This window comes from Calonectris borealis, chromosome 10, assembly GCF_964195595.1.
Source record: "Calonectris borealis chromosome 10, bCalBor7.hap1.2, whole genome shotgun sequence".
Classification (NCBI taxonomy): Eukaryota; Metazoa; Chordata; class Aves; order Procellariiformes; family Procellariidae; genus Calonectris; species Calonectris borealis.
In genome coordinates this window covers 10,540,730-10,567,967 of record NC_134321.1, presented here as the reverse complement: position 1 = coordinate 10,567,967, position 27,238 = coordinate 10,540,730, and the positions used below count along the sequence as shown (strand labels likewise).

Sequence of the window (27,238 nt, the reverse complement as noted above, 5' to 3'; positions counted from 1 at the left end):
GTAAGGTAATGAATATTAGCCTCTTTTCCAAGGATAAGAAGAGGAAAACATAACCCCCAAACCAAAAACGAATAATGGATCAAGAATTGAGATCCTAACAGAAAAATTCAAGCGTCCCATGTTATATTTCAGTAGTGGACATATTTTTTTCAACCATTTTTTCACCAAGCCGGTACATTATTTACCGCTGTAAGACAACACTTAGTGACAAAAAACCCATACGTAACCTCAGGATTACTATGGAAACCAGAAACTAGGTATATTATCAAGCTTACATGCCCCAATATCATGGGGCAGTGAAGATGAATTCTTTCCTCTTCTACCTCAATGATCTCATACAGAAATAATTTCTTAGTATATGGGGTTTCTCCATTCCACTCGCTATCATTTTAAGAATGCAAAACATACTGTATACGAGCTATTAAGAAAGAATAACACACACATTGCACCTTGAAATCACACTCCTACCACTAAAGGAGGTTTAAGCAAAGAACTCGACCCTCATTACAAGTTGCAATGTCATTGTATTTGGTGGAGCTCAACTAACTGGTCCAATCATCTGACAGGAAAAAAGCTTTATCAAATCATGATTGTTAACTGAAAGTTAATTAATAATAACAAAAAACTACTATTGTTTTTCTGGAATTGGGTATGAAGTATAGAGTTATTTTAATACAGCCAAACCTTAAGCTGTAACGTAATTTTAAGACTTGCCTAGATAAGGGAATTCATAAGCATACGGAAAATCCTAATGCCCACAGCTGTGTAATAATCATAGAATTGACAATCCAGTAATTAAAAGTGCAATATTTTACCATGCATACAGTTTATTAAAGCTGTCTACTCATTATGTTAACTACATTTTGGAATTCTGGAACTCATTTAGAACATTTATGCACATTTCAAAAATTGTTTAGAATGGAAGAGAGAAAACAGTGCACCAACGGAATTAAATTAAATTAAAGCCAGTGAGGCCTCTAACTACTGTTTCTGCTGAGAATTTACCAGATTCTTTCTGTAGTAATTTTTTGAATTATTTTTTTTTCCAACCTCACCAACAAAAATAAGAGGAGTAATCACAATGATCACATACTCTCCCTTACTGGTTTAGGTTTTCCAAATGGAGGATACTTTTTGTTACACTTACACAGCTATACCTCCTTCAGAAACCAGAACCCTTTTTTCAGATGCGTTCTTTAAAAGCCACAAAACGAAAATTTGAATGAAATTGAAGCTGAACTATACCTAGGGTTCCTCTAAAATAAGAAAGTGCTAGCTGTGCTTTTTCAATTCCTCCTCTATTACTGCAAATATCAGTGAGGAATGAAGTTCTCTCCCTTGGAAAATAATGATTCAGGATTATGATGCTAATTTGGAGACTGGTAAACCTTTGACCAATATCCTGCCCTATTGCAAACGTAATCTCTCATTTTTCAGTTCACCACCAATATTACTTTCCCAATGAATAAGGACACATTAGGATAAATGGACTAAAGATCAGAGAGGTGTTTATGATAGTTTCATAGGTCTGTTTCATATAATACTGTTTTGTTACCGTTTTGTCTTGGATTATTTAAAGACGTCATCTTTCATCAGCTGCTAATGTCCAAAATTAATAAAACAAACAGCAAATGCTGCTAAGTTTAAGTATTTCTCTTTCCTTTCAGACACCCTCGTTTGCCAAAACCTGATTTCTATTAGCATAAGATACCCTCATTAAAACAATGATACCCAGTTAAAACAATTAAAACAATTAAAATCCTCTACTTGATAAATCTTGCCAGAATTTCTTCAATAAATACTTCTAAGAAAGTCAATGTTTAAAACAGAGTACACATATATTTAATTAGTCGCCTAAAGTCCAACACTTGCAGATTTAATATGCTGTACTACCACTTTGATTTTCATGAAATTATGTAATCTTTCAAATTTCCAATCTGATGACTAAGAAGCTTTTGATTTTATATGAACAGTTATGATTAAGACTACATAGTAATTATAACACACCATCTTCCTCAGCTGTATCTTGAGGCTTGGATTTTAAAGTGAAGATCTTTCTCAGTTTACAGTTAGCTGAAATACTAATTCCATCCAAAGACTGGAAGACAGCTCCTCTGAATATTTCACTGGTGAATGCTACCAAGTCAATACACATATTGCACCACTAGAAAAGAGAAACAATACTCTTTAATAAAACCCAAACACTAATCATTGCAGAAGAGTATTAGTGTATAGTTCTCTATAAATGCAGTCTCTGTGGAGTATTAGATACTCACAGGCTGTGATTTCACAATGCATAACATTTTGATATTAAAAAAGATATTGCTGTTTTTGCACTTACAACAATTATTTATACAAACAAATCAGTACATATGACCTAGTGACTGCCAGCCCAAGTAAGCTGTATTACCTAGCATATCCACAATATGTTTTGCAGCTAACCTGTGAGAAAGTATATTTATTGAAGATTTTCGGGGGGTGTGGGGGGGAGGGGGACCACGGGAAATGTTATTCAATATTACTTCATAAGTTAAAGTTATTGCAGCTTAAGTGCTCTAAAGGCTATATTGGAGATTCTTTGATGATTTCTTTCTGAGATTCATAAAAAAAGGACCTCTGCAAAGCTTGCACCCCTTCCACACCGAAAACTATCAGGCAAATTTCTAGTATGGACAAGACCCCAGTGTATCATAACATCTTAAAACTACTTCTTGTTTATAATAAATGTTAACCATTCCTGATAAGACATTTCTAAAAGGCAAATCAGATAATGACAACTGCCTAGATTGCTAAAGATCCTACTTAAATACATATTTTAATTCTCATTAGATGATTATTCCATTTGTTCCAGGAAAAACTGTTAAAACACTAACATCAATCTGCTACACTCTCCTGCAGTATTGCAGTAGTTCTTTAAAATCTCTCAGTTTCAAGTTTTTTCCACTTAATTCAACTCTTGTATATTGCTGTTTTTTATAATACAGAAATGAGCAGTTACAGGTATCTATTTTGCATGTGGACCATATTATAATTCCATTATCCTCCTAGAAAAAAAAGAAGTTTCATATAAACCAAGTAATACCACAAGCAGAAGAACTAACAAAATATGTTTTCTTGTGGCTTTATGTTTTCCATTTAAAGTCTCTGATGTTTAAAAACACATATGGTCATAGTTCTGGTGTTCCTAACAATTCTTCTCCTCATCGATTCTGACATCTAGTAAGGGATGAGCTGATGCTAACATATCTTCTATAATTGGGAAATAAACAGAGATGGCCTTGAGCAGAAATGCAACCATTTTCATAAAATTTGCAAAACTGTAATATATTTGATATGATTACTCACGTGTAAAATTTAGTTGACCAATGGGTTGAAGTTTTATTAAGGGAGAAGAATACTAAGACATAATGATTGTATATGCCTCATTTCCTTATAAAGTCAAGGTAAAATTACTAGTTTCTAAATACTAAATAGTAAACATTTTTTGAGAAAAAATTTAGGTCCATACATTACTATTCAGCTTCTAAGTCTGAAATTTTGGAAGGAAAAGAATACTTGTTTTGAAGATACCAAGCAATGGAATGGAAAATGCAGTATTTAATTATAACTGATATTTCTATTGCTGAGGTTGAAAAATAGCATCATGTGTAAGAATACAATACAGGAAGCTAGCATATGAAAATGTAAACTATGTTCTACGGATAGAACAAAAAACATTATATCCTTATTCACAACCAATCATACTGATAAAAATTATCAGCTTGCATACACAGTAAGTTAAACTATCAGACCCATGTAAAAGATCTATCTAATCACTGAAAGCAGCATAGTCCCTCCTTTAAGTAAAAGCAACAATAAAAAGGCAGTAACCATTTAAAAGAAAACAGATATGTATTCAGATATATTAAGAAATACAGACCTACTCTTTAAGGTTGGTCAAGTGTTAAGATTATTAAAATATTTTGTCATTATAACTGATCAGAGCATTTAGATCTCTGATTAATGTTTTATTATGTAAATTAAAATACATAACTGAAGTTCATATTCTGATTGAATTTAACTAGGTGTACATTAATGCATATTTTAATCCTGAAACATTTGTGCTAGTCTAACACCAAAACCAACTAACTGAAATTATACTAAAGAAAAATAATTTCATTTCAGTGGATCTTGAATTAATGGCAACTTCAGGGGTATGATCTGATGCATATTCATTTGGAAAAAATCCAACCAGTTCTTCCCACAAAGCAGAAAACTCCTGAAATCTAAAATTATCACAGCTGCCTTCACCTAAACAATCTTAAAAGAAGTAATAACTTCAGAAGTTTTTGTAAAATATTCTTTCTCATGTCTAGCCTTAAATCCACAGCTGCTTAGTATACTGTTCTGTAGTTCTCTTGGTGCATAGTTATATTCAAAAATATTTGAAATCTAACTGTTCTCATCTCGAAATGATTTTCTAAAGCAGTATTTGAGTCTTTACAAGGTTGAATGGTAACCATCAGGTTTTGTATCCTGACAACTATTACCATATGTTGTGGCTGGGCATGGGAGAGGGGAACAGGGAGAAGCTGATGGCTATTGTTTTATTTTCATCAGACATATAAATGGTTTTACATATACCAGAATCTGGAAGAACCTGAAGCACATAAAAGTAGCCATCAGCTACAGTCTACCTGCAGGTCCAGCGAATGCAATAAAAGGTCACTACAGGAGAAGGTACACATGAACAGGAGCACTACAATGAAGAAGTATCAGGGACACAGAGAACTTTACAAAGGCTGAATAGACAGCAGAAGTGAGAGATAAACACATAACAAACAGCATTAATCTTGGAAAATGGGAATGAACTCCTAAGGTTAGAAGAAGGGTAGAAGAGTAGTAGTATTAAGTGTTTCTGATACCATCCAGTAGAGGGGACGTATCTTGAATCAGCAGGAACTGAATTCTAAACCAAACAGTAATTTCAACAGGTCTATAAACTTACATAAAACATTTCTGATAAAAAAGCGTGCTAAACCACAGTTCAATGAATATTCCCAAGGTACCTACTATTTTGCGCTTGATCGTAAACAGAGGAATTTTTGCATGCAGAGGGGTTACAGACAACTCCTTGTGGACCGTTGATAAATACAATCTTCTTTTAATATTTCCTAAATCAGTTATCCTATAAAAGAAAAAGTAGGAGAGAATGGAACAGATCTTTGTCAATTCAATAATCCAGCATCTTTGGGCAATCACAAAAAACCTATTCATATGCAGAACCTTCATATCAGTGATAGCAAATATGGAATTTAAGAATTACTTCTTTTACAAGATGAGTAATGAGATTTCTTTCTCAAATTCGAACTTTGTGGCTATATTCCTGCATATACAAAATCACTTTACATGCTAATTTTATTTCAACAGTCTACACTCTTCACTAGATTTCCATAGCCCTTCAGACTATGAAAGAATTCAATTTGTACTAACTGAGAAACCCAGTAGCCTTTAATAATCACACTTGTTTCTGCCCCTTGAGCTTGTGTTATCTTGGGACACACTGTCACCTGCTAACTAGAAAAACACTATTTGCTTTCTTTTCCTAAAAATGCCTCTGACATTTTATATAGACTCTTTGTCAGCTTAAAGATAGACATGAGACATTGTGTCTGTCTGTTTTACTTTCTGAGCACATATCTTCAAATGTGAATTATAATACAGAAGTTTATTGCTCACTATTCAGGTCATCTCACAATGACATCAAGGACACCGAATCTGAACATTTCTAATAGAGTCAGACCACAGCCATGATCACAAAGATTAGGTTTCCTTTAAACTGATAAAGAGGCTCCTTTTTATATTCTGTTTCCTTTAACTCTTGTGAGCAGCTGTACTGGTTTTGGCTGGGATAGAGTTAAATTTCTTCGGAGTAGCTTTTATAGTGCTATGTTTTAGATTTGGATGAAAACAGTGTTAATAACATAGGGGTGTTTTAGTTATTGCTGAACAGTGCTCACACAACACCAAGTCCTTTTCTGCTTCTCACCCCACCCCACCAGCGAGTAGGCTGGGAGTGCACAAGAAGTTGGGAGGGGACACAGCTGGGACAGCTGACCCCAACTGACCAAGGGGATATCCTATACCATATGACATCATGCTCAGCAATAAAAGCCATGGGGAAGAAGGAGGAAGGGGGGAAGTTCAGTTACAGTGTTGGTCTTCCCAAGTAACCATTACGTGTGATGAAGCCCTGTGTTCCTGGAGATGCCTGAACACCTCCTACCTGCCAATGGGAAATAGCAGATACCTTATTTAGCTTTGGTTGCACGTGCAGCTTTTGCTTTACCTATTAAACTATCTTTTTCTCAACCCACGAGTTTTCTCACTTTTACGCTTGTGATTCGCTCCCTCATTCCCCTCCGGAGGGAGTAAGAGAGCAGCTGTGTGTGGCTTAGCTGCCTACTGGGGTTAAACCACAACAGCAGCACAACCTTGATATCTCCCAGCAGTCCTACCTCATTATACCAGAGAACAGGCATTACTTTAAAGGCTGCAATCTGTATGGGGAAATAACGATTAACTTACCTATTATTTTTGAACAAGCCTATTTCTAACAGATGGGTGTTTCTCTGTAATTAGCAGCCCCTCTGAGAAGATGACAAATAATTACAATAAACAACTTTCTGTCACTAATCAGTGTTGTTAACAATAATTACTCATAATCATTATATTTAAATGTTGGGTTTTGCTTTAAAATTGTGAGAGTGCCCTGTAAATTTTTTTTTTAATTACTGAAAACACTTTTTCATTAGTAAGGACTACTTGTAGCTTAACTAATGAAATGTTGTCACCCAAAATTTGCAGATAAACACACTGAAATGTTCTTAGGATTCCTTAGGTCAACTTAGGCAGGCATTAACTCTGGAGCAAGTTACATACTTTAGCTATTTTTGGCAATTCAAGAGTTCAACCAAGGACAGTACAAAATACACTGCAAGTATGTAAACATCAAAAGGTTTTACTAGTACAGGCGATAAAAACACAGGACCACCTTCTTGTTTCCCCATAGTCATTAAGACCATCATGCAAAGCAAACAAAATCCATCAGATTTCCAGAACTTGTTGATTCCTTCCTCTCCCTTGCAGACAATCTGTTCTTTAATCTATTAATCCCCATAACATGGGTGGGCAAATCAAAACAAAGTGGAAGAGTCTACTAGCTGTTTCATTTTGAAAGACTAGCAGTTCTTCTCATAAATCACATGCACTTCAAAGGCAGAAATTTCACTATTGTGCTGGGGGAAGAACATTATATCCTCACCACTGCTGTTGTTTGACATAGCAGATTTCAGTATCAGCTGCACATATATTTATGGATGGATGAATAATATCATCAAGTCCTTGAAAAGTGATTTCATCAGAAGACCTCAAAGTGTCTTAGAATGCTAGCATTCTGGGCTTGATCTTGCTTTTGAAGAAATTTAGGCAAGATGTGAAATAATTCACCTAAGATCATCAGCAAGTTGGCCACATAGCTAAGCCTGTACCCCAGATCAAGGCTTAGTTCTATCCATCACTTTGCTTCTCATATACCCTTTGATGAAAAATCTATGGATGTAGTTTTCAGAAACTCTCCACTCTGTTCTGAATCTTCATGTTCAGAAGTGCTAAGAAATTGAGGCACCAAAGAACTTCAAAGAATTGGAGTAGTGGTTGCTTGAAACTCCCCTAGATCTCCTGGTTATTGTAGAGCTGAGCAACTGGGCTGAGGAACCAGGTAGTTGCAGCAACCTGAGTGCTGAAACACAAATAAAAATACTACTCCTGCTGAAACTCAAACTGTAATTCTCAATGGAGAATGTTGCTTTAAATGATGCTACAACAAAGCAGTAGGAGCCTAGACTTAAGTCATACATATCTCCAAACAACTGGCAATAAAAACTTAAGTTGAACTGAGATTGAATTAATATTAGTTCAATATGTTTAAATTTTATTATTTATTTTTATATGAATAGTTTTATCTTTCTCCCTCCTGAAAAATATTAGGTACCTTAACAATAAAAAGGCCATTAGTAAGTGTACAGCTCAGTTACATTCCGAAGTGCAATAAGGACACATTCATTTAGATAGCAATACACACATTTATATCACTGTCATATAAATCTAAAATTAGATGTTTTTTGTGATGGTATGTAAAGAAGCAGAAAACATTAGATATATAGTTATAATCACACCTAAAGAAGTTTTAAATTTATTTCAGTAAATAAATTTAAAACAATAAAAATACTTATATTCTACAGGCAGAAGTAGGCGAAACATTTGAAGAACAGGCAAAATTGAAGAAAGAAGATGCTCTTAAAATTCTGTAAAATAATTTATTTCCTGGGAGAAGGAAGATAATTATTTGAGAGTTGGTGTAACTTTCAGACTTATCAGTTACATTGCTTCTTGGAAAATAAAACAAGGGTCTGATGAAACTCTTTTCTGAAATAATTCAGACAACCCAAGTTAGAACATTAGAACTCTCACTTGTAAAATGACTCAAGAGTACTTGTGGTGAAACTCAACCTTTTTTTTTTCCTGTTATCAAAAAGCACAACCTATGTTAAAGGCAAGAAACATCTGCAGCACACATCTTGATTTTCAAAGATGCATTAAAAAAATCTATATATGAGTTAACTTATTTTTATGTCTGTGCTTGAGTATTTATATCTAAGGGTCAGACATGTTATAGAAAAGTAATGAGACTATGTTGAGAAAAATGAGGTAGTCAACAGGAAAATCAACCTCATTTATAATAATATTCCTGTGATCAGCAGGTGCATAACTCTCCCAGCTATGGTCATTAACTGCATTCATTTCACACTTAACATCTACATTTGCAAACCATTTGAAAGTAAAATTACCTTCCAATTCAATTTTCAATTTTATTTTGTATTTTCAACTTTGATTGACTATTCTCCTCACAATGGTAACTATAGTGAGATTGCAAGTAAATGGTAGCAACCACCCAAGAGTACAGATAAACTCATCTTCTCAGATTACCTATTCACTTTGCTTCTGTATGTATAATAATTTATAACTGTTTGTTAATGTTCAATTCAAGGCTTAAAATGAACTTAGAAAAAATTATGCTGGACTGTTGAAGGGATGCTTCATTTATCAGGCTCACTTGTTCTTAAAATGAAAGTATTTTTTTCCTTATAAATGACTTAAACTGGAAGTTTACCAAACATGAAAGTAGGTATTTCATTGATGTTGCTAAGCAAAGAGCAACTCTCATACAATTTATTGTTAATGGAAATCTTTGTATCCTGGTCAAAATCCAGATAGAATCCTCTTGTAAAGCTTAACTATCAGTATGTTAGTATATTAGTACTTGGCAATTGTAGTGCCATTTTCTCCATATGTGCTTCAGAAGTATGTGCTTCAGAAACATTAGATAGTATCATCATCATCTCCATTTTAAAGATAGAAAACCAAAGGAATAGCAATGGTCAGCTGATTTGCCATGCTTACAGCTTCTTAAGTTTCCTTATTCAGGAGCAGTCTGTACTTCATGTATGTTTTATTTTATGCGCTATTTGTAAATTTGTCTCGTGGCAGATACTACATTGTTGAACTGGCTGCCTGATCATCTAAAATCCACAGCACTGTATTCTGCCCTCACAAAACCAGACTTAGTTATGTTGCCAATCAATCAAATCTCTACAAAATAAGAAATCAGGAAGATTGATATGTCACCTAGACCTAGGGAACGAGTTGTGAAGAACCAACTTCGTTTTTATATACCGGAATTTTCTGTTGATAATGTTTTTCTGGAGAGAATTACGGAAAACACACATCAAAGTCCCCTTAAACAGTATCCATAAAAAGGCAGTAATATAGGTGGCAGGTACAAAAACAGAATCATCAGATCTGGTTACTAGAATTGAAAAACTTTCCAAATATGAGCAATTACGAAGAACTGGTGATTCCTGAGCTCTCCCTACAAGATACTGACATATTGGCAATCAATTCTCCAACTTCAGAAATGACCTGGCATTTTCACTGATCAAGAACAATTTGTTGTGAAAATTTCATTACTCTTAGAACTTCACGTTTCAAAAATAGTTCTGGAAGTGGTCATTAATATTCATAACATTCTAGAAACTTCTATCAAAATTTTAACATCCTTGGTTTTGAAATGAGCTCATCTTTTTTTATTTTCAAGTATTTAGTAAATTCTATTTTAAGGCATGGTGGTATGTTCCTCTGAGGCATGGCTAACTGTGCCAAATCATTTAGAAAACTGTAATTCTAGAAAATAGTTTTTAATTTGTTCAGTACAAAGTACTCTAATGCGTATTAATACATGGAAAGTTTAGTGCCTGCTTCTTTTCAAGAATCCACACGTTACCCTTATAATGCAGTTATTTATGCCTGCAACTAATTTTGTTGGTTCTTTTCTTTAGTTTATTGGCTGTAATTCTTTCCACTTTGTTTTTCTTTCCATGAATTTATCTATTCTAAAGAGACAATCTGTCCTTTCATGTTTACAAAGACAAAGAAAAGGTTATATTCGCACCTGCTATGTGTAACAGTTCTCTTAAGTACAGCCGTATTTCTCACATTTAAACCATTTATTCTAATTACTAAGAATTGCTAAGAAGTCTGCCCTTTAAAAAGACAAAACTAAGTTTTCTTGCTAACACTGGATCATGCATTTGCTTTATTTGGCATATGAAAATCCTGACTAACAAACCCTACCAACCAAACGTAAACAGAATTCAGTTTACTCCATGTTACTTAAATTGATCCACCAACCAAAATACGCATAATTAGTACTTTTCTTCTCTCTAAAGTCCTAAAAGACAGTAATTTATTCTGTAATATCACCAGGACATCATCTAACACCATGATAAGATTTACTCTATTCATTTAATAGCATATTATGTGATAGGTTAAAATAGACTCACTACCTAGCAAGTTAAAACTTAACAAAACAAAGCATCTCTCCCATCAGTTCCAACGGCTCCAAGATATATTTAAACAAAGATGAAGTTACTGGTTAAAATAATAACCAGTTAGATACCAGCTAAAATAATTACTTTCAGGGCATTTTGAAACTTACGCAGGAGTCTTGCAACACAGAAAGATAGTGTTCTTGATCTTGGACTAAAGTGACGGGTGGGAAAATCAGGAACTGTACAGACTGGACACAAGGTTTCATCAGCCTACTAAGCTAAAGGTATTGTGCTATACTAAATTAAGACTGCCTGTAACTGCACTTATAAAAAGCAATTATGCTAGCTGTTCATTTGCAGATGCTACAACAGCCACACAAATCCTGTAACATCAGCCTCAGAGGATACAACAGCCTGATGAAGGAAATACTCCTTTTCATGACAGCTGTTTACTTCACTGTACAGATTGTATCTAATTTGAGCTTGGCAGACTGATAAGTATGCTGGGGTCTGAGGAGAAAGCAATATGCTATTTCTGAAACAAGTCTGAGAAATGTATTTTTGTTCATCATTCTGTTTCTCTGGTCTTTAGATAAATGGTAATACTGAATAACCTATCCACTAGCAGGCCCAAAGTGATCAGTCAAAAGGAGACGGATGCACAGAAAGAGAAAAGGTCCCCTTCCTCCACTCTCCCTTCCTTGCCAAAATGATCTCCACCTCCCCTTCCATTCTTAATCATCTAGTCAGCAGTCCTCCTCTGCTTTCATGCTTGTTCTGCCTTCCCACATTGACTCCTCCTGCCTTGGCTCCTGGTCTGCAGATAGAAACTGTTGCTGAATACTACCTGGAACAGTTTATCACATCACCAGAAGGATGCACACTAGAAAATACTGGTTTAAGGCATTAATTAGGACAATCACACCTCATCCAGATTTAGGATGTTTTAACAGAAGTCACAAGCATCAAGACACACCATGGACAAATATTAATTGTAAGTTTATTTTGAAAGTGTTCTTTTTTTATAGCTGAGTCAAGAACCTAAATTCAGGACCACTGAATTTACCTGGCCCAGAATCTGACTCAAACCATCTTCCTTCTAGTTTGAAACTAAGTATGTTACTTGGATTATCATAATCTGTGACTAAGTTTTCCTTCTTCTCTAACCTCAATTTACTTGTGACTAAATATTCAGAAGAATTTAATAGTTTTATCTAAAATTAAAATTCTAGTTTACCTTTACAGTGAAAAAGCTGGTAACTCTTTTCTAACTCCATCTTTCAATTTCCTATAGGATGTAACAAAATCATTCTTATCAATTTCTATGCCATTAGACACCCACCACACTCTCCCTTTAAGAAATAGATTGATACAGTGTTCCAGTAAGCTATATTATTTTATCTCTGTTTTTGCTCTGATCCCCTTTGAAAGTAAAAAGGGAATGAAAGCACCTCAGGGTCAGAACAGCAAGTGAAATGGTTTTGCCTACCAATTTAAAATAAAACAAAATATCTGAATGTTAGTGGCAAGATTTAGGAAAGGATCGTCAACTGTACTGAGCTCATGGTGAAAGCCTACCAATAAAGACCTGACTGAAAAGAATACAAGAATGTACTCTAATTTTGACCAACTATATGGGAATTTTTTCTCTTTAAAAGGATCATACCTAGTTAAGGTAAGAATAAAGGTATGGAAAACAATTCCCATCTTTCCAATTTAAATTTAAAGTTTTTGCAGAATCTGCCTCTCTATATATTTGGTATTATGGAGCATTTACTGCTAGGCGCATTCAGCTGCCTGTTTAAATAACTTGCTTTACTCCTTATCTGTAACAGTGCCATGCCCTACTCTTTGGTAGCTAGGAACACAGGACAGCTTGTAGGTATCCAGTCAGATCATGTCATTTTCTTCAACGTCTGCACATCCTATCATGTGTGTGCAAGTATCTTCAGAAAAGCAAGCTGAAATGTAAGTAGCTGCACCTCCTATCAAGAATAAATCCCAAAACAGATGAAACTTTATGAGGCATTATCCCTGAATTTTCTTTTTGAATAAACTGAAGTCTTAATGTTGCCTCTAAAATGGTAATTGCACATACAAGAAAAATATCTATACGGACACAGCTGCTGCATAAGGCTGGAAACCCTTGAGCCATTGTGCACCTCACTAACTCTGTTCTTATATATGATCACTATTGCTGTATACCAGATCACAACCACGCCAGCAGTATTCTTTATAGACAAACAATCCTTACTCCTTACCTTTTTGAACTGCAAAAGGAGTGGCTCCACCATTACTTCACTTCCTTTCCTTAAAGGGTTGAAGATTAACACCTCTGAACTAAGATCACTATGCAAATGCAACTGGCTACAATTAAGGTGAGCAAATTTAAAAATGAGATTTATTTAGACATGAACAGTCACATTAAGGCATACAGTAACTATCCTGGCTTCCAATCAACCAAAAGGATACTCTGAAGGGTTGACTCAAGTAGATTTTCATACCACATTGACGTCTCCTTAAACCCTCAATGTAATTACAACTACATGATATTCTAATTAACCTACTGTTTTTTTTTTTTTTTACTGTGTCTTATTGAAGCATTAACTTGGCAGAAAGCTCATGGTTTGCTTTGCCATTGGAGTTTCAAAAGACAGGCCTCGCAGTAACATTAAGAGAAGTGTGACCTCTTCTCTACCTACATTGTTGACAAATCAAAACTTCTCTTGTTCTCCTTCAAGCAGTTCACAACCTTTGTAGGCTATTCAGAATCTAAGAGTTTATGTATTGGTCAGAATTAGATATCGTGCTATCCTTCTCTGATTTAATTCTAGCAGGATGTGATGGGTTTTATTTTTAACTTAATCCCTTTTACAGTACCTTGTGAGAAAGTTTATGATCAAAATAACTGAAGATGACAACATTCAACTTCTTAGCCACCTGGATCTCCAGTAAGCAATTTCCTCAGTGTTTCAGGATGCTTATTCAGCCCCATCATCATCATTTCTTTCTTTCTCACCTTGGTAAATGCATCCATTGACAAATTTTGAACCTATGGTTTTTAACAGAAGTTTTTTTGTCTTACAAAGATGTGAGAAACTTATTTAGTTATTGAAGGGGAGAAGTCAGAAGAAACAAGAAATTACGCTCTTGAGAATATTCTTCTTTACAGCTACAAAATACCTGAGGGGAAAAAAAAAAATCCAACAAAAGAGCCTTCTGCAAAAGACACATTACACACAGTCTATAGCCATTGAAGGAAAAGAGAGTTTCAACGTCTGAGAAAGTTCTGGGTGGAGCACATATTCAACTCCTCAGATAAAAGAAACATTGTTACATACCTGTATCTGTTCAACCAACACTAAAAATGACAAGTTCCTTGATTGATACCGTTCAGAAACACAACTGATTCACACTGTGCACAGAGAGGGTACACATTCAAATACTGAAACAAACACTGCTGGAAAAGAAGGATCCACTACTACCCCTCAAATGGTATGGAGGGGTAGTATGATATTGAGTCCATCTATGGACTCAAGAAGGGCAGAGAAAAGAACAGTTCCATGAAAGTCCAGATGGTCTAAAGATGTACTGGAGAAGGATGAACTCATAATTAAACTGTTAAGAGGCACTCAGAGAACAAACTTTTTAGGTAATAGTCAGAGATCTTGATAATCGTGGAGGAAAAAGAACAAGTAGTATATGCTTCTGAAGAAGTTCTAGGGCCAAGGAAAAAAGATTCCTTCAATAAGCAGAAAGTAAATATGGATGTGTGCAAGCTCTAGAATAGAAGATCAACAGTGGAAAAAGTCTTTCTCCTTGCCTGATGTTTTATACTGATTAATTGAACGAGCAATGAAATTATTGATTTAAGAAGACTTTGAACAGTTTTACAGCTGCAGAAGCAATGAAAGTCATCAAATGCGAGAAATTAGAAATATTTGCAGAATAAGGGTAATAGATTTATCCTGACTAGGGGGAAGGAAAGTACCTATTTCAGACCAAGCACCTATCTTCTTTCAGACCAAGTGGCTAATCCACCTAGCAACATAATTTTAAACTAGGACTGTGCATTTTGTTATCAGTTCTATAATAATTGCATGAATCCTTTTTTATATCTGGAAGCGGGACACCCTGTTCATGAGATATCTTTTTTGAGATATCTGTTTCCTAAATTACCACCCATGCTGCGCTGGTACTCCAGTGAAAGTGATGACTGGAATAGTTATTAAAAAAATGTTTACTTTCAAATATATGAGTTAACCTCCTTCGTAAGCTATGGAATTTAACATACCTTAATACTTTTAAGAATGTTTCTGTATTTCACTCCTGCTTCACAAAAAATTCAAGGAGCAAGCCTCATGCTATTAAATATCAGAATTTCAAATAATGTCTCCAGCTAAATCTGTTCAATAAAGTTTACCTTCAGTCTTTATCTAAAATCTCCAAATACCGTCAGAATTATATGATAGAATTAGCATTTATGTCCTGCTTCTAATTTTAAAAGGTTGGTTTAAGTTTTGCAAGACTAACCAAGATTCATATTTTTATTGTTCTGTATCTGAAAACATGCTGGGTTTTAGATTAACATGAATAATTTATCATATCTCTGTCAGCAAAGCTAAAATGATGACTAATTATGATAGCATGTAATTCATATAAATTCAAGCTATTATGGTGCCTATGAATAAATTAGCTATGCATGTAAAATCTAGTATGTTCTGGTTATTAAAATTTGAAAGTAATAAACTTACATTTACAGAAAGAACTGTTTGAAAAAAAGAAATACAGCACAACAATCTATATTCTACTGCGCTGTTCACAAGCCTTGCAATAAAATTTCTTATCAACAAGTACAACTGCTTTAAGAATGTGGACATTTTAAGCCCTTTCCCCCTGCAGATTCCTCTATACATAACTAGCTAAGCTTTGACAGAGAACTTCTTAAACCTTATCAGGTATGTTCCAGAGTTTGAAACTCCACAGAGTTCCCATTTATTCAATAAATCAAGAGCACCTCTTTGTGTTATAAACCCACTAAGCTTCTATGTATGATCAAAACCATCACTCCTCACAGAGTGAAAATAAGCTACAACTGTGGTTTCAGGCCATGCTAATTCTGAGATGTCATTCCAAAGAGAGTTGGGAAAATGCCAAGTTTGAAGAAATTCTTGTTTGCTGATCAGATCAATCACTGAACAGAATGCAAAAGAGAGGATGAGGCTCAAACTAAATTCATATTTCCAACCTCTATACAGCATGGGAGAGGAAGAAATGCACCCTAAAGTATCATGTGCAGCTATTACAAAACTTGCCAAAGTGTTTTTTACATAAAGTAAATTTGATGGCTTGGTATGCTATCAATTTTCACTTGAAGCTACTCAAAGATTCAGTAGTAAGTAGTCAGATTATGTAAGAGAACATCCTCGAACATTAAACTCCAGGAAGCACCAGCACAATCAATATTCTGTCCACAAACAAGCAAGAGATTCCTTTCAAAACATCTGAAGTGAAAAGAAATGAATGGCAGTCACGTGAAGCGAGAAGGACTTGTCTTCTTTACTTACTGGATTATCATGAGTCTGCTAGGATAAAATAGACTGTCTATTCTGTAAGTCTTGAAAGAGTTTATAGGTACATCAATAAGTTACAGTTGATTTCTAACAAAAAACTTAGTACTATATTTATTTTTAAAGAAGTTTTATTAACTTCTGCATACAGTTGCACTAAGTGGGGGACAAATGAGATTGTACTTTTTAGGCATATACACCTTGAAGTAGCTCCAGTTACTTTGAATGCATTGATGAACTTACGTAATGATCAGAACAAGCATCATTTGATAATAACATAAGTAATTAAGTAATGAGACAGTTACACTGAATTTAACATCTACTCTTTTGTAAAAAGTATATGGAAATGTATTAAGTCAGATTACTTCATCCACATAGACACTGAAATCACTGCACATAAGAGAAGGGGAGAGAATTAGGATTCATATCAGGCTCTCTGATACTACTAATATAGAATCAGGAAAGTTGATGAAAAGAGAAAAAGGAAGAAGTGAAAAATAACAGTTATAACTATTTAAATATAGTAAATTTATATAGTAAATACAGTAATATGTTTACATACAATACAGTATATGTTTACATAAACTGTATATATAGCAAATATAAAATACATGTTTTTAAATTTATAGAAGTATGTAAGAATATTATAGAGGTAAATACATATATTGCTATAAGACGAACATAGTAATGGTAGGAACAGGAAGTAGTGAGAAAAGATAAAGTCTACATATGAGCTGGAAAGAGAATGGGCAAAGAAACGTGGGAGAGATGGTAGAAAATTAGACCTCTCTGAGTTATCAAAAAAAAGCAAGTGATGAAAAAATAAAATGAGTAGAAGAAAAGTAGAAAAGAGGTTCTTGTTAAGAGGTATAGATAAGTGGCATGGACCCAAAAGAACCAAACTCAATACGACACTATAGAAAATCTGAATTCCTGTACCTGTCACTAAGTCTCTGCCATCTGTCTACAGAATGCCTCTGAGAAGCAAATTTATGTACTTGGTTTCCGTTTACTGTATGACATATCCTGTTTGTTTTGTCCCTTTTGTTACACACATTTAGAAGTAATGCAGCAATTAAAACCATAGGGGCAGAAAGTGTAACCAGAACTACACTCGGGAAATTCAAAGAACAGAAAAGTCAGTGTGATTTGACACACAAAGAAGCTCGTTGTGTTGCAGGGGGGAAAAAAAAAAGGTAGCTTTAAAGTTGTATATACTTAATATCTAAGCAAAAAAATTATTCAAAATGAGGTAAGAAATAAAAAGAACTACCTTGAAACGAAAACATAGCAGAAAAATGTATAAAGGCTGTGGTAGGAAGAGAAATTAAAGAGAAAGGGAAGTTGCTTGAAAACCTGCAGTTTTCTGGTCTATTCAACAATTACCAGCTTTCCTGCCAACAGTTTCTCACTTTAAATTAGTAAAATGTTAGTATTTTCTGCACCAAGATCTTGACACATAGAGTGAAAGCTGTCTTTAGAACAAGTATTTTGAGCCCAGTGTTCCGTCTCAAATTTCCATGCCCCATGGAGAAGCAAAAATATTCTCTGGTGAAGATCTGTGCCAAGTAAGTTAATTTGTCCTTTGAAGATTTTCTCAATGTTCAAATTCTAAAATCATGTTAGAAATTAAGCATGCCACAGAGGAATGTATAATGTTACCAACATGATGTAGGTTATAAATGCCCACTAACTCACAAATCACTGAGATAACAATCCATGCAGGTATTTTAGTAAATCCACTGAGGAATTTTAATAAATATGACTCAATTCACACTAGCATATTCTTTGGTAAAAAACCAAAATATTCCAAGATGACTCGAAGGCACAGAAGATAACAGAATTACCCAGCAACATAAAATAGCACACCATCCTAATTTCATAAAATAGATTATTCACATTATAATGAATACTGTTTCTCTACTACAGTATAGCTGGAATGATATTTTCTCAGCATCTCATTTTGTCCTCTTTGACTTAAACCTACAAGAGTTGTTTCCCCTTACTCCAGACACAAGAGACTTCAGACAATCAAGAAAAGCTGACACCTATGGGTACAGATGAATGCAAAGTTACAGAAAGACAAACAAAAATAAAATTCTGCATTGACTTTACTCAGTTTAATTGCACATCATTCAACCCATCTTTTCTTGCAGGGTTTCTAATGGCATAATATTTCTTTTGTTAATCCAAATCTTAGGTGTTCTACTGGCTACAAAGCTGAGTAGGTTATGCTGGTTATAAACAGCTGGTGCCACTAGGGGGGACATATTCCAAAGACTGACAATTGTCCAAGTTTAAAACTCTATTAAATCATTCCACATCAAACTAATGAAAAAAGTCTGTTTCAGCTGTACCTCTCTTTCCTTACAGTATGGTCATAATTATACCAATTGAGCACTCCATTTGCTGTTCTAGCTTTTTACCATTTGGTTGGTTGGTTTTTTTCTCCCCCAATTATTAGAATATATATTTCTTTTTGCCCTGAACCAAAGGGCCCTGGAATAGTTATTTACAAATCTCTTCTGAATTTTCAAGAGACCCTCATGAGCCAGTATATTCATATGTTTGATAAATTCATGTCTCATTTCTTCAGATTTTTCACCATCTTCATTCATGATTTTGAGAGTTTGTTCTGTCTTCAAAGGAATGTCAGTATTTAAAACATCCAAGAAATAATGATCTCGTTAGCTTAATTACTTCTTATTGACTTGATAAGTCACCGCACTTTAATGCAAAATCTGCCACCACAATTAATGGCTGCAATCAGGCATTCACTTTACATCAAGTATTCAAGGAAATTTTACGCATCTTACAGTAACTCAGTGGAGAAGTCTTGTCCCAAAGGCACAAAAATCTGAAGTGTCAGGAATTGCTGGATCAGTCCCACTAGAAACAGGAAAAAAAATAAATACACGTGCTGTGTGCATGCAGATGCACATTTCACCATCAAGCATTTCAATTTTGTACCACACAGCTATGCTCCTGCAACACTATTTCCCAAGGTTCACACAACATATGAACATGAGAAGATCTGAAGAAAACCAATTCAAACTGCAATAGAAGTGTTGTTTTAGAAGTCCCATCTGTGGCTTTGGTGGAATTCTCATGAAAATAAAAGGAACTTTTTTTTTTACTTACCATTCTACACTGTATTCCAAGAGCATGTAGACACCAAATATCCCATAGGAATTATAAAATAAAATAATACTCTCCTATCAATATTATCTTAGTCATATGAAACTTGCACTCACGTTTGTGACAACGTACACCTTATTAAACAACTTCAGAAAACCCTGGGGTAAAAATGCAATCCAGATCATGACAACAATGCTCAGTGGAGGCTTCTGATTTTTAGAACAATAGCAAAAGAGCTTAACTGAGGGAACAAACACAAGAAATCTTTCAGGATTCAGGTAGCTCCCTATCAAGGGAAAACAGATAGTACAAAGCTGTCTGAATTGAACCGTATGTTGTTAGTTATTCATCAGGGAGGGTACAGGCTGCTCTTCATTGATTTAACAAGACTCAACAGCAACATTAGCGCCTCTTCTAAAGAATGCCAATTCAGAACTTCCTTTTGTGGGTCAAATGACACTTTTAAAATTCCAAATTATATTTGTATATATAACATCTTTTATTTTGGAAGAGTATTCAAAGATTACAATACAACTGGGAGATCGTATACTTGACATAAATGAAATACTTGAGGTACATACACCTCAAGAGAGGAAGAGAGAGAGACAGAGGGAGACAGAATGGTAACAGATAGAAATTCAACTGTGGTATTGCAGCACTAGCTAAAGCAAATTTAAAACCAAACTAATCTTAGCAGTGATAATCTACAACACTAGTTCTCAAACCTCATTTTAGGCTGTAATAGTTTATTGTAACATTGGCAATAAACAAATTAAAGTTGGATTTCTCAGAAAGATACATTAGATTAGTATTTATTATACTGAAGATAACAGTAAATTTCTTTTATAAAAACAGATTAATCTTCAAGGCCTGAGTGCATGACCAGATTATACAATTTCTTTTTTTTTTTTGTGTTTGTTTGGAAAAACTAATTTGTAATTATATACCCTGCATGAGAAGCATACTAGAAGATTCCTGTTTCATTTGGCAAAATCACCATCTCAATTTTTCTTCAAAAGCAAGCACTTAATTCTAAACCAGCTCGATTCATTTTTACAGGCCTCATAAGGTACAACACCCTGCAGTAGAGTTTAAGGCATAAATTCTGATGATTCTGGTGCAAGTAATAGACAACCTGGGGAAACACTCCATACTACCCATCAAAGACTGATCACATAAATGCAGCTGAAATTTGGGTGTAACTTCCTTGTACTGCTAGTGCTTATTTGATACATAAAAGTGAAAATACTTTAAAAAGTAAAGTGAGAAAGGGGACAGGAACCTATTTCACATTCTGTAATGCCAATAGAATTATTGACTTTAGGAAGTGCTGAACGGAGTCAGAAGTTATTTGCCAGACATCAGTCTGTAGCAGGATCAGGTACAGAAGTGAACCTAGCAGCACTCGGACAACATCCTATCAACAAGGATCTTCCCTACAGCACTTACTTTAATATGTCATTTCTATACCTTTTACTTATTTGTAGCTGACCTGCTAAAAAGTTAATGAAAAACCACTTTGCTAATGCTGAATTACGCCCAAAGAAAGGGGAGAATAATGTAAGTTTTACATTCCAATATAAGACTGATTTAATAATCAGAACAACATCACAGACATTTAATTCTTTGATACTTACAAGTTTGTCTAGTTTCCTTTGGTAGCTGCATTTTGTTGATTTGACTGCTTCCTTCAAGTACGAAAACAAAGCCTTTTACTTCTTTATCATATTCCTACAAAAAGGAACAATAACAAACATAAGCATCCAGATAGAATCCTTCTGCTCACAACCAACCATGCTGCTAACATGCAAAGCTACATTTTTTTTTTTAAATCACAAATGGCAGACAGCACTGCAAGTATGACAGCAGTTCAAATATGATGGTAACAATATAATCCATAGAAATATGTCCTTTACTTGCATGTTTTATGAACAAATAATGCTGACAAACAGGACCCATGATCCAATGATCCAAACTCAATCCATTTGTTATCAGAATAGCAAAATTACTTTCTAAATATTTAAACTATAAAATTACACTGCGACCAACCTAGACTGCAAGCAGGCATAAAGAACTAATTTAAGTAGTCATTTAGTCTGTCATTATGACAGAACTGCAAGTGACAACTCCACTGTCAGGTCAAAGCCCTCATTACCTTCTAATTTTAAGCTTCATTCACATTTTTCTGTTTTATACTCTAGGTTTTATAAGTTTCTTTAAAAACTTACTTTCCATATAGCTGATGGATTGCCAAAAATCTTCCATTTTGCTCCTGGGTTCTTGCCTTGAGCACTGAATATTTCAACAAATGGGCCACCCTATGATAAAATGGTTTAAGGATACATCATCCAACCAAATGTTCAGCACTGAATCATCAATGGTCAAGATGAGCACATAAGAACAATCCGTCCCCACATCAGGCTGTTACCACAGTCAATATTACTGATCAGTCAGACAGCAGAATATTAATAACAGCTTCTAGACTACTATAATATAGCAATCCATGTAGTCAATATTTGGCTTTACTAGAGGATCAGAACATAAAATTGAAGGAACACCATGGAATATTTTAAATTATTTTATAATGTCATTCTCTAAAAAGCAAAATTATTGTAAAAATTCTAAAAACATGCAGGAGATTAGTAATTTATATTTGGATATGGTTTATTTCTACAACTCACCAAATGAACTGAGTTTTAAAACATACTGCTAAAAAAATAAAAACTGTTGCAGATTGGATGTTTTGTCTGATTTCCTATGGAAATTAAGTTTATACAATCTGTCTACATATGTAAATATGTTTGGCTCTGTCTACATATGTGAGTATGTCAAAGACACTTCCCAGTAACATTTCTACCAATTACCAAATTCCAGCCTGATTTGACCAAACAGTCTGGGAAACTCACAAAAATTTACTATCTTTTCTGGGCCGACTTAAGTGGCCTCACAGTAGATCTGATCCTATCAGTATCACCATAAAAAGGTAAGGGCTGTATTCATGCTGCAGCCTTCATGAGGCATCAGAGAATTAATACTGGAAAAAAATTATGAATGCCCCTGCCAGGTAGAAACTCCTTACAGAGAGTGTGTGCCCTGTTAGATATCAAAGAATCGGCTCTTGGGGAGGTAGCCTTTATCACCTCTGCTTAGGGAATTATTTGCTTCAATATTTTTCCCATTTGATGTCACATTTTTTGTGACATCTGATGTACTCAGCCTATAGTTTGATAAGCATTTTTTCAGCAGCATGGTTGACCTAATCAATCATTACAACTCTGCCGGTCCCTTCTCATTCCTAGTTGCCTGCACTCCCCAATTCTCTTTATGGTCAGCTGCCCAAAAAATTGTACACAAGTCAGAATGAGCAACAGAGGCAAGCAGTCTTGCCAGCAAAATAAATGCTCTTCAAATTATGCTTTCAGAGAACATCAACATTGCACTGTATATGAATTAAGTATTTTCCTCTGCCCATCCACACCTGGCAGCTCCCAGTCAAATGGCTAGCCCCAGTGACTAGACTTACTAAGTTCTATGAAGATTCAAAATGGCATTCCATAAACTGCACTCCTAAAATATTTTTTAGATTTATAATGGATAAAAAAAATTAAAAAAAAATGGCATACTATCAATTTGAAAGTTATCTGACATATTTAAGGACTACAGGATCAAGCTCTCAGAAAGTTAAGATTCTTAACTGCCAAGTTGTATGTGCTTGTAGCAAATCTTAACAAACAAGTGGCTTTTCCTCCCATATTTACAAATACATTTTGTTAATACTGCAGTCCTTGAGTAGGCCCTGATTTGAGGTTAAACGAACTGAACAGGACATGGAAAACTACTGGACATATGAGAAAATGCTGACAAACATTGATGCGAAAAGCTGACAAAAGTTACGTAGTGCTGTGGGGGATGGATGGCCAAGGGGGGGTTAAGTAAGAAACTGTCAAACTCCACAATCAATTGGAGGGGAGTATGCAGCATCTTTTGGGGAGCACAATCCTGCAAAGCCAACCAGCACCTAGGCAAGAGTATCAGAAATACCATATAAAGCTGAGATAGCCTAGGTAACAGCATCAGAAATACAATTTTGCATATAGATGTAGCACATCTGGGACCAGTGGGGAAAAGTAATTAGGGGTGGGTTGCTCTCTCAGGAGGTGATTGGTGCAGAGAAAGGAAAGCAAAGCATGGTGAAAAGGAAGGCCAGGAAACAGTAAAAGGGATAATAAGGTTTGTGAATGATGCGACTAGTGTTGTCACAACCCTGTGCTGGACCAAAAGAATAAACCAACCCCCCATTTCTGACCATACCTTAAGAGTTGGGCCTGCTTCCATGACTGGGTGGGAGCAGATGGCGTGCCTTGCGGGCCAGGGAAGGCACACCAGACAAAAAGCCATTGGTAACACCATGTTGGTGTCCATTCTAGACTTGACAGCATCAGCAGCTACCCACTATTTCATAAGATTTCTATAAAGATACTGAATAATGAAGCATTCCAAAACATTTCTGTATCTGGACTTTTTGCGTCCCCCCTCCCCCCCCATAAGCCATTTAAATTGAGTTCTCTCAGAGGTGACAGAAAGTAAAAAATAAAACTATTTCTGTTTTACCTGATACTGATTTTTGAACATTTCCCAGCTTTCACAGGCAAAAAATGATTTCAGCTTCTCAATCAGTAAAGACACTTACAGACTACACTGAAAAAAAAAACAAAAAAAACTTTATATAGGATTTGACATGAAAAAATCCTATAATGAAACCCCAACCATATTTTAAAAGGATATGAATACTATTACAAAATACTTTTCATGAGTACAGAATGTATATCAACTGCAGAGTGCTACCACAAAGGAATTAAGATTAAAAAATATTAATATCAATGCTGTCTTGGAAAACGTTCTCTTCACACATCAAGTACTCAGGGCTGCTTTTCCTTATATTCCAAGTAAAACTAGTAATTTTATGTCAGCCCTTATTTTTAACAATGAAGGCTTTGTCATGCATTATAAATGCTTGAAAATCATCTTTAATACACATTTTTTTATTATTCTTTGTTATCAAGAGCCCACTGGAAAGCATTAGACTCCATTAAAGAGGAGCTTAACATTTAATATAGAAAAAGAGAAACATATGGAACAGCTGCAATAGAAACCACTCCATCTAGAGATATTTGGCAGATACTTCCGAGGCAAATTATCTTCTTTCACATTCAGCCCTCTTTGAGGATGATTAGTCTAAGACTCAAACCAAGCACTTCAGTTATTTGACGGCTGCTAAAGTCAATGTGAATTAAGATACGTCTGCAGTTGGAGAATCAGAACAGTAGAAAGTGAAGGGACTGATACTGGAAGCCTCCCACGTCCCTCTTTGATCATGCTGAGCGTCTGCAATTTCACCTGAAGTCAACAGAAAGTGAAGGGACCCTGAACATAAAAGGTAGTTGTCAATCTCTAAAGACAGGTAGAACCAGTCACAAGAGACAACATGCACCTTCACTGTGGAAACTGAAAGTGCTCATCAAGTCACAGAAAAATCCTTTCACAAGATTGTGTCTCTCATTTATATGATATACTTTGTTTATGTTCATTGCTTCAGTTAGGCACAGATCACTTAAAGAATTAAATTATTTTTAATTACTGGAATTTTTTGAGCCTGAAATCATTTTCTTAACAGATAAAACAAATATGCTGACCAGGAGAATATAAATATAGCTTCTCATAAAGAACAGTTTAACTCTCACAACCAGAAAGTGACAAGAGTTTAAAAAATTTTATACAAAGATGTATGACTGTGAATGAACTAGAAATTCAGTGACAATATGCATGAGTTCATAAACAATGTACACATTTAAAGGATTAGAGCAGCATTTTATTTTAAAAAGTATATCATCATTCACTCAGGAAAATGTGATGAAATCTGTTGATGTTTAACTGCAATTATTTTAATCAGCAACAATTACTTTAAGTCTTAAAGTTGTCTGTAAATGAAATAAAAATGGGAAAAAAAAAATCAGACATTAGAAATTTATCCCATGCTGTTGCCAGAAACTTTAGTTCATTTTAAACTTTTTGATCATAAGGAAAGTGAAATTTAGAAACCATAGCATTTGTAACAGGCCTATCAAAAACCATAATTAGTATTGTGATCGTATTACTTTAATACTGCCACTGCACATCTAACATACCAGTTGCATTACTCTGCATTTTAGACCATTTTCTATACAAATTTCCCACTTGTTAGGTTGGCATAATTGTTTTAAGAGTGACTACATTAATAGCTGTACTGAACTATTCTAAATTATGAACTAGACATTTTAGAAATGTCTTTTAAAGAACGCACTTCTAAAGCCAGTGTATTATTTCTTCCTTCTGTATATATATTCACTTTACATACAGAGCAATTGTTTTGGAAATCACTGTTCATTCACTTTTTTTGTCTGCAGCTCTATCTTTGCTTTAAACAAGCCAGAACTACTCAAAATTGCATGATTCATGTGTTAGTGAGAAGTAACGGCACCGTGGAACTAATCTTAGAGTGACCTACTGTTTTCATTCACTTTGCCAGAGCCAGTAGTGAAAGAGAGGCAGAAGTCACGCCCTCCTACAGTACATATTTACAATGAGTGTATTACTGTAACTCACATGGTGAGGCACCTGCCCTTCTAGGACTAAGGATTTCACCATCCCCCAATTTTTATTTATTATTAAGTGAAGGAGGTGCGAAGGAAGACACCGCTTTTTCCTTGAAGCAAAGCACTTTCACTTACTTTTGCTTAAAAAATCAGTTCCAGATCTGCCAAGCATCATGCACCTAACACAACCCTCACATATTTTGCAGTTCTGTTATGCCTTATTACATCTCAGGGAAAAATATTAAGACTAAATAAATGTGAGGGGTCCTGATACAAGAGTCACGTATAAAGTTCTGAGATTGAAAAGAATAACTCATCTCTTTCAGAGACTACTACTACTATTCTTGTCAGAAGTCTTCTGCTGGCTATAATCATACTACGTGTTTTGGAACAAACATTTAGTGTGTAGTATGTAGAGGCCAAGTTTCATCTTCATTACCATACCATCTTTCAGCATGGAAAGGCTAAAGCTACTTGCTACTGAAGCAAGGTGGACAGCTACAGTGTTTGCAGACACTACTGCAGTCAGAATTACACATAAGACATAGGAAGTAATGCTTCGTTTTCTTCCCTGTTTTCTCATAAAGTATACCTGGCTTTCATAAGAGACAGTCCGCTGATGGCACATCACACAGGGTTTTGAAGGAAGATGCAAATAGCTCTGTATACAGTGCAAGGTGAGTGAAAGCCATATTGATATATTAACTTGGGTTCAATACTGTGCTAATACACTTTGCCTCCCAGCAGTGCTTATTAGCTTTGGCTTGACATCACTAATTTATCTCCACACTGTATTGTATGAAATAGTTCTCAGTTGGCTCTGAGCACAGAAAGGACATACATGCACTGGTAAAACACCATGTAGACACACACTTACATCACACAAAAAATTTCTGCTACTAATTAATTCTTAAATTTAAGTGGAGGAAGCATGTGTCTGAACTGAAAAGTTCTCATTCAAATGATATAC

At 35.0% G+C, this 27,238-nt stretch overlaps 1 protein-coding gene across 2 annotated transcripts in view; it reads right to left on the bottom strand.

Annotated features, from left to right (window-relative positions):
- CFAP20DC (CFAP20 domain containing) overlaps positions 1–24,534 on the bottom strand; it is a 78,390-nt gene extending 53,856 nt beyond the window's left edge. For both annotated transcript variants that reach the window (XM_075158456.1, XM_075158455.1), the window contains exons 1-6: positions 24,248–24,534; positions 21,865–21,954; positions 21,274–21,367; positions 19,315–19,387; positions 5,053–5,167; positions 2,008–2,164 (exon numbers count right to left, since the gene is read on the bottom strand). In XM_075158456.1, the coding sequence (XP_075014557.1) occupies positions 2,008–2,164; positions 5,053–5,167; positions 19,315–19,387; positions 21,274–21,367; positions 21,865–21,954; positions 24,248–24,268 (550 nt within the window). In that variant the 5' untranslated portion in view covers positions 24,269–24,534. The remainder of the gene's footprint in view (positions 1–2,007; positions 2,165–5,052; positions 5,168–19,314; positions 19,388–21,273; positions 21,368–21,864; positions 21,955–24,247) is intronic.
- Between the last annotated feature and the right edge of the window lie 2,704 nt (positions 24,535–27,238).